The following is a 12,860-nucleotide window of genomic DNA, read 5'->3' as shown; positions in this document are numbered from 1 at the left end:
TGAACTAAAGAGTGATTATGAATAGAAGTAAGTGTTCTTGGCAGTTCATTGTATTTAAGCCTAACTGTGACGACTTCTTCTCTTTATGAAGGTAACCTTTTCCATATTGATTTTGGTCATATTCTTGGAAATTATAAAAGCTTTCTTGGAATTAATAAGGAAAGAGTTCCTTTTGTGCTGACTCCAGATTTTCTGTTTGTCATGGGGACTTCAGGAAAGAAGACAAGTCTGCATTTCCATAAATTTCAGGTAAAGAGTGAATATCTAGCTGCAAATCAATTTAGCAATGTTTTTTACCCTCTGAAATGAACATTAGTGCTTTAGTTTTCAAGGGTCTGTGCTCCTGGGTATTATGTTAATACAATTTACTGAATCATAATACGATTGTAGGATATTTTAGGCCCAATTACGAGCAAAAATTATCTATAGGATTATGGGAACTAGAATTCAAACATCCAGAAGGCCACATCAGAAAGCTTCAGTTAGCAGCAGACCAGATAGGCAGTTCTTTCTCTGTTTCTTGTCTTGGTTGAGAATACTTTGTAGAGGGCTTCAGTGTTTGTGCAGTTAGTGGAGTCTCATAGCTCTAAGCAGAGCCTCCTCTGTAGTACAGGCAGGTGTGAGGCATTCCTCAGCTGCCTCTGCCAGCACTGCCCTCATGTTCTGGAGCTCAGACTGCTGCATCTGAATAGAAATCTGCTGTGACCCTATGCTGTGTAAGACTTTGGTTTTGTGAAGTGGGTGGACTTAATGCTCTGCAAAAAAAGAATGGTGTTAAAAATCTATTCTGTTGCAGCTTCTATTTGAAATTGAGCCCCTCTGAAACAGTTGTGATTATTCACAGAATCACAGAATTGTCAGAGTTGGAAGGGACCTCTAGAGATCCTCTAGTCCAGCTGCCCTGCTAAAGCAGGATTGCCCAGAGCACATTACTCAGGTCTGTATACAGGCAGATCTTGAATATCTCCAGAGAAGGGGACTCCACAACCTCCCTGGGCAGCCTGTTCCAGTGCTCTGTCACCCTCATAGTAAAGAAGTTTTTCCTTGTATTGAAACAGAACTCCCTCTGTTCTAGTTTGTCCCTGTTGCCCCTGGTCCTGTCACTGGGAACTACTGAAAATAGTCTGGCTCCATCCTCCTTGCACCCACCCTTTAGATACTTACAGGCATTAATAAGGTCTCTCCTGGGCCTTCTCTTCTCCAGGCTAAAGAGTCCCAGCTCTCTCAGCCTTTTCTCATAAGTGAGGTGCTCCAGACCTCCAGTCATTGTTGCCCTCCCCTGGACTCTCTCTAGTAGTTCCTTGTCTCTCTTGGACTGGGGAGCCCAGAACTGGATGCAGTGTTCCAGATGTGGCCTCACCAGGGCAGAGTAGAGGGGGAGAATGACCTCTGTTTACTTATGGGCACACTCTTCCTTATGCAACCCAGGATTCCATGGCCTTCTTGGCGACAAGGGCACATTGATGGATTCAAGCTTATGTAGGACCTGGGCAAGGAGGGAGCCAAGCAAAATGCTGTTTATTTTGTGCATGGCTGAGCAGAAGTAAATGGATGTCAGTGGTGTTATTCCTGTGCTCATCTTAAGGGACTTTAAATAAGTGCCTGATTTAGAAAGCAGATTCCCTATAATATCAAATGAAAATTTCTCCTCCAGCGTATGAGTCAAATAAAAGCCTAACTTAGATGTTCTGGATTCTCTGTGGATAAACCAGTCTCTCTCTCCTGAGTCTGGTTTTCTAACCTGAGTACCTAATTAAGATTCGTACAGCAAATAATGAAGCAGTTGTCATCCTTGAGCCCAGACTTCTGAAAATAACTGAAGAACCTGGTGTGATTTCTTTGTTTTTCCCAAGGACTGTCTTTACCTCAGCCCAAGTGTTTTGAAGGGGGCTTTTAGCTCAAAAGATTTAAGAGCAGGGTGGGCTTTTAGAGGAGGGAAATGCTGAGCCCATGCTCTCAGAGGAAGCTGTGAGCTGTACAGGAAAGATGCTGTTGCCACAGCTGTAAGCTACCTGCAGGTGTGGGGCTGAAACACCACTCCAGGGCATGTTCTTTCAGAGAAGACCTCTGTTCTGGAAGCAGAAAGCAGTTGAAAATGTGAAAGTGTGCTGGTGGAGAATGGGAAGACTAGCAACCCATTTGTGTCTGCAATGAGGTAGTATTGTAAGTGTGGATTATTCAGCTTTTTAGAGAATATCTGACCTTGACTTCAGCAGCCCAAATACCATAAGCAACAGGAGGTGATTTTGGCCTTAGTGTCTCTTCAGTGAGCTGTGCCTTCATTATACAGTCCTGGGTTTGGCTGAGTACATATTTGTACTCTGCTATGAATTTCTAAATACTGCTGCCATCCCACTAATGCAGATGGTTTAGAAGTGCCATGATAGTGCCAGTGTAATTTCTGCTAGTGTCATTAACCAGAGGAAAGGTGATTAATGTGCTTTACCTTTGTGAACTGTGACCGTGATACATGACCTGGTCATTTTAAGTGGGATGATTTAGGCACAGCCAACAATAACACAAACCAAAAAAAGAAGATCATGTGCAGTTCTGCTGCATTAGATACTGTTTATAAGCTGCTATTTCAATAGTATATTAAGAGACTTTTCTGTTTCCAAGATCAGAAAAGTTAAAATACTTCCATACAAGTAAAATAGTAACACAGAGCAAGATCTGTATCACAGATTTTGCTCTAAAAAGTGTAAGTTTTAATTATATGGCCACAGTACAAAAATAAACCAAATTACAGCTTTACTTTTCAACTGGTTGATTTTATCATGTTTCCTAATATTGAGGGATTCATTCAGTGTGCCTGCTGACTCATTCATGTATTAATGGAAAAGTCTCAGCATTTATCCTTCATTAATTTTTAAGAACCTCTCTCATTAATTTGTACTTCAACTACATTAAAACATGTTGTACTTTAGAGTAATCCTTTGTTTTGTACAGGCACTGGTGTTTTTAATATTTTGAAATTTCTACTTTTTTTAAAAAATAGAAAATTAATTACAACAATTATTTTTATTAAAGTTCACTGCAACAGAGTGTAGTTTGTTATTAGTGAACTTTTAAAGCTGTCAGTGGCCTGGCAACTTTTCTGGAATTAGCAGTAAAGCTCATTCCTATTGGTGCTTAGGCTAAATTTTGCTTCCCTTTTTGTTTGTGTTCCTTACTATGGTTTAATGAAAAACAGAGGCCAGGGGTTATTAATTACATCACAGAAATGCATAGGAGGAAACAGCATTTGATGGTCTTTTGTCCTAATAGCAAGAATCTATTTAAGTATGACTTTATCTGAGAAGACAAGTATTTTTCTGTTCCATTTACAAATTTTTCAGCTGCCTTAGAACCATCTAGATTTCTCTTGCTGTAAGTGTCAAACATGGTGACATTGCCTTTCCAGCCTTTGGCTGAAACCCCTGCAACTCTCTTACTCCTACGTACCTGCACCTTTTTCACTTCTTACTTGTAGAAACCCTAGAGTGCCTCATCTAAGATCTTCATAGTCTTCTGAGCTTTGTCTACCTACCCATTACTAGTTTGCCTGAAATGGTCTTTGGTGGTTTTTGCATTAAACTTTAATGTATTTTTTCCTAATATTTAGTTTATTTAATTCATTATCTTGTCATTACTCTGCTGACCTGATAATACAGAGATCTGTATTTTCAGTACTAATCAAATTCTTCTATGCCATTTGTGTACAAAATGTAATGTATTTGATTGTAGTATAAAAGTGACAAAGCAGAGGGGTGTACCATTCATCATTGAAAAATACTTACTTGTAGTATGTTGCACAGGGAAGGGATGGCCTATATAACAGAACTTGGACACTTTATATTACAAAAATGCCTGACCTTTAGGATACTAATACTTAGGACAGTTTCAAGCTCTGAAAATAATGATTCTTGTCTGTTTGGCAACAGGATTTTTGTTTCTCCTCAGCTCCTCTCATTTTGCTATGGCTTCAGCTTAATTAGCAGCTTTCTTCTTAATCCCATGGTAAACATCTACACATCCTTGACACATATGTATGTGTTATTTTTGGTTCTCTCTGCCTCTCGGAAGTGTAAAAATCAGCTTTCCTGGAGGATGTTAATTCAAAACTCCATTCAATTCCTTTCTGAATAAATAACTAACAGGCAGATACAGATTTTTTACGTCTTTTGAATTTCTGGAAGGGCTGCCTTTGAGATGCAGTGATGCCAGGTTCTTGACTGCATAATTGTTTTTTCTGTCTCAGACACCCGCAGTAGCGAGATGCATCATCCATAGAGAAATGTAAAACCTTCTTTGATATAACTATAAAAAGCTTTCATCTTTTTCAAGGGGAACAAAACACACGCTAACTCTTCTGACAAGATTTCCTTGCTTGAAGTTGATAACACATAAGTAGAATTTCTTTTTTTATTTTATTTTTTTTCCCCTGGCGTCATGGAGCGAAACTAATCCCTGTGATAAGATGATGGTGTTTTCTGTTGTAAACTGTGCTTTGACCATTGCAATTTATCTTCTGCTTTGCTAGGGCTAAACTAACATTAGACATCATAAGTATGATCTTATTTCAGGACAGAATTTATTTGGAAAGAGTGAAAGATTTAAGGGCCCAGGCAACAGGAAAAAAGAAACCCTACAGACACATCAAATTCCTTCCTTAGTATCTTTCTAACCTGTCTGGTTGAATGTCCTGGTGTTGCTGACGTGAACAGTGAGAGATGTTAAGATTATTTGTGCTCTGCTTCCTGTTCCTAAGGAAGACAAAAAACCCCATACATCTTGTCAAAAATAAATGGTGTTCTAGAGAGCTGATGGGCTGGTGGAACTTCACATCAAAATATTTTGATTGATAAATCCATATACATTTTTTGAAAGTTTAAAATGAATATTTAATTGGGTAAAACTTAGCATTGCTTCAGCTTTGAATTTAATAGCAACAACCTTGGAAATACTTTTCATCTCTTTACTGCATTGCAGGCCCAATTTAACTTTCTAATATATGACTGATTTCTTCATTGCATTGTTTTCCTTAAGTTGTTATTTCTAAAAGTAAATGTGTAATGAATTTAATATAAGAAATAATAATTTCAGTTTATATATTAGTTGCTTAGTACTAAATGTTCTTTAAAAAGCACTGTGTGTTTCTCCAAGCTGCAGAAATTTCATTCTTCTAAAGGTTATGTTGTTAAGCACAAATTAGTTATATATGGAAGTGAAAAAGCTATAAAAAAACCCCTATGGAATCCAGTATGACAGTACATAAACATAGAAAGCTTACAGCAAGGCAGTGTGCCTGAAAACTAGAGCTGTCAGCTGGAAAAATGTCTCAACACACCAAGCCTGAAAAACCTCCATTAAATAAGCCATCACCTCTGGTAAGTTGATAGACCTATATAAAATGAAAAGTCCCCTGAGGTGTTGCTTTATTCAGTATCACTTGCCAGGCGTGGTCTTTAAATGGGAACATATACATTGGAAAGGGAGATGATGAATTATTGCTGTTTAACAGCCACAGAAAAGAGATTTTACGACAGGGCAATGAATTTGAAATTTTGGTGAAGCTAAGGTTTTACGCTTTAGTAATTAATATAATATCATTATTAAAACACTTCTAGTTTGTACACCAAAACAGTACTTGTTGCCCCAAGGTGTAGTGGTGAATGATGATACCAGGTGACGGATGCAGAAGCTGCTGCAGGTTTCTGCTCAGGTTGGGTCTCCTCTCTGATGACCTCGAGTGATTGAATAATGTTGGTTAATGAGAGTCCTGTGAAATTCCTACACCATCCCTCTCAGTTCCCCTCATCAATTAACAAAAAATTCTCTCTTGTAGGACGTATGTGTGAAGGCTTATTTAGCTCTTCGACATCACACAAATCTGCTGATCATCCTGTTCTCCATGATGCTAATGACTGGAATGCCCCAATTAACCAGCAAAGAGGATATTGAATATATCCGGGATGCACTGACAGTAGGGAAAAGTGAAGAAGATGCCAAAAAGCATTTTCTAGATCAGATAGAGGTTTGCAGAGATAAGGGCTGGACTGTGCAATTCAACTGGTTTTTACATCTTGTGCTTGGGATCAAACAAGGAGTAGAAAAGCATTCTGCTTAATATTTTATGTAAATTAATGGTGGGTGTGTATAGGAGGTTAGTGACTCTACATGTTATTTATGAATTCTGAATAAATGAGCAGTCAGAATTGCCTTTACTTTGCTTGCAGCTTAAATGGATCTTCTAGAAAGGCAAGGACTTCTGCTCTGCCCCTCCAGAAGATCTTACTGCTATTAGGGTATTTTTGTTCTTTATTTTAGGTGCCTAATGACACTTTAAACTGCTGGATCCTTTAACTAGCTGTATTGCTGATGTGGCCTGTTTTTCTCTTATTTTCTTTAGTAATAATTTCAGATAAATATGAATGAGGAGCTTGAGTAAGATGATAACCTGCAAATTCAAATAGAAATCTCCTATGACTTTACCTTAATTCTTCATGAGGGTCAAGCCCTTCAAAAGCAGAAGAATCTACTTAAAATCATTGAAATCCCTGTAGGCAATTTACTTCTTCTCAGGATGTCTTACACTCAAGTGTTCTTCACCCACATCCTTCTCTTGTTTTCCCCTTCCTTTACACTTTGTCCTTTTGAATTTTTAATATGTTATCAGTAGAAAACAGCTTTAGCTCCACCACTAGAGAAAATTACCTTACTATTATTGTGGCCTCCTGACAGAGACAACTAAACTTGACTGTCCTGCCAGGAGAACTTCATAGTTACATGGAAGTTCCTCAGGTTTGAAATTGTGACGTTTAAATTTTGAAAGGGTTTTTTAATGTACTTTTTCATGGCAAATGTCCATATTATACTGCAGATTATATTCTTACTGTAAAGTTACTAAGATTCCACCTGTATAGTAAAAGCTTTGCAGAAAAAGCAATGGTACTTCCTTATTCCTCAGAGAAAACTCCTTGTGTAAGAGTAATTGACATTTTGCCAAATATTTGAGAAACCCAAAGTTATTTATTCTTTGGTGATATATTTTCAGGATATAACTAGAAGGAATTAAGTATAATCTTTGAAATTTTGTATATTTTGCTATTTATTTTTTAATTCCTTAAGAGACTGTACTACTGAAATGCTATTTATGAAAGAAAAAAATCCTTATCTTTAATTTCAATATTTAAAACTTAAAACAGGAAAAAAATGGGCAGAGTTAGGTAGAATTTTAACTTCTTACTGTAGTATGCCTGCAAATCATCAAGTCCACCTGTGGTAGGAAAGGAAAACAATATACACCATGAATTAGTGTTTGACTTGAATTATTATGGTATACTTCCTGCTAATTGATTTTTACCAAAGAGAGAAGATGGCTTACAATATTGCTTTTTTGCACTTGTGCCTGTGTAATTTCCTCTTTCATTGTAGTGTTACATAGGTTTTACATTTCATATAAATGATTAACTGAATTTTTTAATTCTGTTATCATTTGCTTTGATCATTTCACAGAACTGTTAAGATTTTAACCACTGCTACTACTGTTACTACTGAGTGTGTTCTTGAAGGATTTTTAATAAAAGTACTGTAATTGGTGTCTCAGTTTATGAGATATAACCAATCTGTTCTTGAAATTTAGATGTTTCATTGGTTACTGTGCACAGCTATTTTTGAGGTATATGGTAGACTCCAGTTAAGGAATTCTAAAAAGTTAAAATTTAGAGTATTTGTTGTTCTGTTACGTTATTATTCTGTGCAAGATAGGCTTAAGACCATACTAAAATATAAACTAAATGGTAAATATTGTTTGTAAAATGATATTTTTAGATTTGTATTTTATAGATCTGAAATAAATTTACATGTTCTATTCATTTGATTGTCATTCATTAATGAGCAGCCTTGCCCAAAATACTCAGAAATGTTCTTTATCTGCTTACTTGAAGACTGTGTAATCTCAGTAAGAAACTGTATTCAAAGTCCCACTCAGAGGAATTTATTTAGTTCCATATTAATGACTTCATACGATGTCAGGTATCTTAAATTTTAATAGTCTGTAGTATTAGAATTGCAATTATTATAATTGTAAAATGTGAATATGAGTATTACCACTTTCTAAGACCACTTTATTGATCTTGTCTTTTTCTATAAAGAAAAATATGAAGGTTTTAGTAGGTTACTAGTTTTAAAGTAAGTAAATCTACTGCTAAATGTAACTCCAGCATGGGGAAATAAATGCTAATCAAACTTCAAGGGAAAAGGCATTCTTGAAGCAGCCTCCATTTGCAGAAAAAGGTCCATGAGAGATCTGAACCCAGAGGGTCTTGCACTAAACTTAAACAGATTGTTTTTATCAGCAGTTTACAATGTGCTGTATTGAATTGTGTACAGTGTTTGTTGCAGACATCTGGAACACCTCTGTGCTGAGCTAATTAGGAGACTTGCTCATTGCTTTCCTTGCCTGAGAGCTCTACTGTTGGGCTGCTGGGGCTGTATCACTGCCTTATGTCTTCTTTTGAACACCCCCTCTGCATCAGGCATTGGGTATTTGCCAGACTGACTTCTGGGAGATTAAAAGTAGCTGCCAAATTTCCTTTCTACCTGCAGAACAAGCTGTTAGGCACTTTACTGGCACTTTATTTGTAAATAGCTGTGTGTTCATCAGGCTGGGTGTTGGGCTGCTTTGGAGACCTCCACCCACAACTGTCTGCTTTCTGGCCAGCCCTGCCACAAGGAACAGCAGTGCAGAGGTGTGGTTTGAGGCAATCCAGCTTCAAGGTGGAGTGGAATTGCTTTTCAGGTGAGGAAGCAGACACCAGCACATACCTGCCCGTCCCAGTGCAGAGCTCACCATCGCTGTCTGCAGTGGCAGATCCATAGCCAAGGCCTTGAAAGCTGGAGCTCTAGCACAGCTACCACTGGAGCAGGAAGCTGAACCACCATTTCCTGAGTTTGGACCTAATGCCTTCCAGTGTGTAAACAGACCAGCCCTTCAGAAAAAACTGTTTTAGAAGGGGCTATGAAACAGGAAACGTAAATTAGTCACTAACCACATTTCTTACAGGCTCTAATACAGCATGCAGAGAGAGAAGATCTTTTCTGGGTAGGTCTCTATTATCATCCTTGTCTCCTGTTAGCTTTCAGATTAATTTTTGGAAATTTCTTTTAAGGGCTACTTTTCTTTAATATGTATTATATTTTCTTGATAACCTAAATTCACATTACTGATGTGGACAGTGGACATTTTCATCTGTTCTTACAGTCGGTGCCTCAGACTTGGTTGTGACTTGACATACTCATTGGCTCCAGTAAGATCATTGAGATGTAGGTTAGCAATGAGTGTGTCCCCAAAGCTCCAGCCTGATTATATTCCAGGACAGGAAGAGAAGTTGAAAGGGAGCTAAAGGTACACAGCATGATTATATCTAGATCTCCACTGAATACCCTGTTTGCACTTGTTAGTGGTATTTAATCTATAATTAGCAGAATACTTAGCCTTATTTAACACATATTTAGCAGAATTTCTTCTAAAATGTGATCAATGATGCAGAAACACACACATAAACTACTGACTTAAGAAAAATAGAAATGGAAATCATAACTCTTTAAGGTATTTTTTCACTATAAACCTTTTTTTACTGCCTACTAGCAGCATTCTGCAAATCCACATGAGTAGTCCCAAGGATTTTGTAGATTACAAATTCTGTGCTGATAACTTCCTAACACAGTTTGTGTAAAGTAGCCTTGAAAACAATAAATTAGTAAAATTAAAATCTGAGATACCAAACTATCTGCAGGTTCTTGTGGGCCCTTTGAGTATCCCAGTAGCACTGACGTACTTGAGAAACACTCACATGCTTTCATGAATCTTCTAATTGCAATTTACAGAATATATGTTGGAAACAGCACCCCTAGACAGAAATCTACAGGAAGAGGTTCCTGCCATGCTCCACCCCACTCTGCATTTTGGCAGCAGAATTGGCCAGAAAAAGTACTAATATATTTTTAAACTTCGCGGCATCTTAACAGAAAATAAGATTAGTGCTGGAGAAGAGAAAGCAGTTTATCTGCAGCTACACCATTAATACTAAGGACTAAAAAAAATACAAATTATATATGGCTATGACCATGTGAGGTCTGTATGTCATCATCTTGTTAGAGAAAAGAGGCCTTGGTGACTGGTTCTAGTATGATACAGGGAGACAGTCAGAAGGATGTGGCTTTGCCTGGCTTTTTGAGCATCAGTGTGTCTGCAAGAGAGGGGCTTCTGTCCTACTTGTTGATAATGAGCAAGTGGGCACTTGACAGGAAAAACTCTTCCCTTCATGCTCCTGGGGATGGGGTTTTGTCCTGTCAAAGGATGCACGGCAGCACTCGACATAACAAGAGCCCTCCACAGGCTGTGGAAGGCAAGTAGTCAGAGTTTAGAAGATGTACCATTCCTCAGGTGATCTCCTGGGGATGCAAAAGAAGAGGCTGTCACTTTGGAAACAGCAGCAGCTCGGTGCCAGGAATGCATGCCAGTTAATTTTAGCTAACAAAAGAGACCTGTGTGTGGCAGAAATGCTGTATCTAGGATGTATGAGCACATCCCACACTTCAGTGCAATCTCTCTGGTGTTCAGCATTAGGACTCACAGTTTGCAAGTGCTGGTCATGCTCTCAAAGCTGTAGTGTCTATGATCAGAGTATACCACTGATCAGTTTATTAAGTGCATGAAGACATAAATGGAAAATAATAATCTGTAGACTGCATAATTTATTGAAAAGATAAACATCAAGTAGCTAGACTAAGGTAAAATCTAATGTAAAGAGGAATAACCAGGCAAGATCCCTGAAAGGAGAATGAAAATAGAAATGTTAGTGGCCCATAATAAAAAACAGCTTTAGAACTACAGCTCAGACTTTGTACCAGGTGCTTCTTTGTCTTTGAACATATCTTCCTTTATTGAAACCAATTATGCTGCAAAAGGCTACAAGGGCTATGCCTGTTGAATAACTCAAGAACTCTGCAGCCACAATGCAGTTCCATGATAAAGAATTCATTGACAACTCAAGATATGGCCAGAGCTGATTTTTTTCTCAGAATATTTACCATTAAATTACCTGAGATGAAGAAAAAAAAATATCAAAGAAACAATTAGCCTTGTGCTTCTTCCCCAAATCAACCAGAAAGTGTCTGGGATTGGCATTAAACTCATCACATGGTAAAGTTATTTCCTAGCATGATGGAAAGGTATTTTTCACTGAAACATTTGGAGCTGGGTCCTGTCAAGGACAGGATACTGGCCTGGACAGACTCTGGTTCCGATGCAGGATGGCAGCTCTTCTGCTCAGCTGTCAAATGTCTCTGCACAAAAGAATCTCGGTGAGATAAACAGGTCTGCTCAGGAAATGCTCTCCCTCCAGCCAAAGCTATCCTTCATTTTGATGAAGTTCATGACAGCACCTCTGTTTTACAAACCTGCTTCTTTCCCACAGAATATGATGTATTTGCCAAACGTTATAAAGCAGTAATTCTGCCTGCCTGGAGAGATAAATACACAGAGATCTCAGTAACTTTAAAGCTGCCTGAAATCGAAACACTCTAGGCAGGGACCTTTCATCCAAGGTGATGCCTCATGCAAAAGCAGGGAATTTTTCTTCATGCCGCCACAAACCTTGCATTCTAGGGAGATACTAATTAGCTAAACTTGTTAATTTTTCAGTGGACTATCTGTGGAAACATGTCACTGCGCACCAAAGTGAGGGCAGAGAGTGGCTTCTAACAAAAGCAGAGACTAGAAGGTCCTGTGGAAACTGACACCAGCTTTGTGGGGGTTAGGTGGCCGTTAGGTGCAACTGCATCTTTCCCAGGGCAACAGGGACCCAGTGGCAGTAGCCCTGGCAAAAATAGGTGTATAAGTCTGCGTTTAAGTGCCAGGATGAGCTGTGTACTCTGGAGCTTCAAGTCAAGGGGAAGTATTCAGTTGCACTGAAGACCAGACCAAAAGCCATTTGATTACAGATTCTGCCCCCATCACTCAACTTGTCTGAAAAAAGAAGGGCAGACCCCTGACCCTCTGAGAAGGAAATGACACCACTCACCCCCCCCTCAAGGGCTCTGAGTTCACAGCCAGCACCATCAGCAGAGTTTAGACCTCAGCAGATAAGGTACAGCACCAAAAGGACCCTTTTGTGGGATTAATGCAGCTGCTGTGCACGCTGTAGATTGTTCAGTCAGTGTTAGTTAAGTGTGTGTCTCAAGGATTTGAGGAATACACCTCTCAGAAGACTTTTTCCTAAAGTCTCATTTATTCCCACTGTTCTCCTTATTATCCCCCTGCATTCTGCTGTAAATGCTAACATGAGCTCTGCAGAGATTAGTGTGTTTAAAAATCCTTATTTATCCTTATATAAAAGCTTGTTTAGTTTACCCTGTCCTCTGCAGTTCCTTATTCCCACAAGCCATATAAACACACACAACAATGTATAGCTTTAAGATTTAAAAAAGGAGCAAGAAGGTTTTTTTGACAGTGTTGTTAGCACCAGAAGAAAGGAACCAACTGTCTTGAAGAGGGCTGAAACACAAGACCCTCACCCCAAATTGGAAATAACAAAACCCCTCCCTTTCCAAGTATATTTTTAGAGCACTGACTTTTTTTCATTCCCTTCTCTTCCTCTGTCCCTGTGTGTACACGCAACCATCTTATCCTGAAAAGCCAGCTGGGGATGCACACATAAATATATGCTTCTCCATGGCTGCTCCAAGGGTGTATCTTTTAACCCTCGCAAGAAGCCAATTTGTTCCCTGCTCTCTCAGTTCCCTGTTGGGTGGCTTTCCCACAGGGCCCCATATTCCTTTTCTATACCAGTCCTACAAGGTACATCTGGAAAAAG

At 38.7% G+C, this 12,860-nt stretch overlaps 1 protein-coding gene across 1 annotated transcript in view; it reads left to right on the top strand.

Annotated features, from left to right (window-relative positions):
- PIK3CG (phosphatidylinositol-4,5-bisphosphate 3-kinase catalytic subunit gamma) overlaps positions 1–7,856 on the top strand; it is a 36,681-nt gene extending 28,825 nt beyond the window's left edge. Inside the window, exons 10-11 of the mRNA XM_051613611.1 lie at positions 92–249; positions 5,828–7,856. Of these exons, the coding sequence (XP_051469571.1) occupies positions 92–249; positions 5,828–6,109 (440 nt within the window). The 3' untranslated portion in view covers positions 6,110–7,856. The remainder of the gene's footprint in view (positions 1–91; positions 250–5,827) is intronic.
- The last annotated feature ends 5,004 nt before the right edge of the window (positions 7,857–12,860 follow it).

The sequence above is a fragment of the Apus apus genome, chromosome 1 (assembly GCF_020740795.1).
Source record: "Apus apus isolate bApuApu2 chromosome 1, bApuApu2.pri.cur, whole genome shotgun sequence".
In the NCBI taxonomy this organism is placed as follows: Eukaryota; Metazoa; Chordata; class Aves; order Apodiformes; family Apodidae; genus Apus; species Apus apus.
Note: the sequence above shows the minus strand (reverse complement) of the source record. Positions and strands in the feature narration are given on the sequence as shown.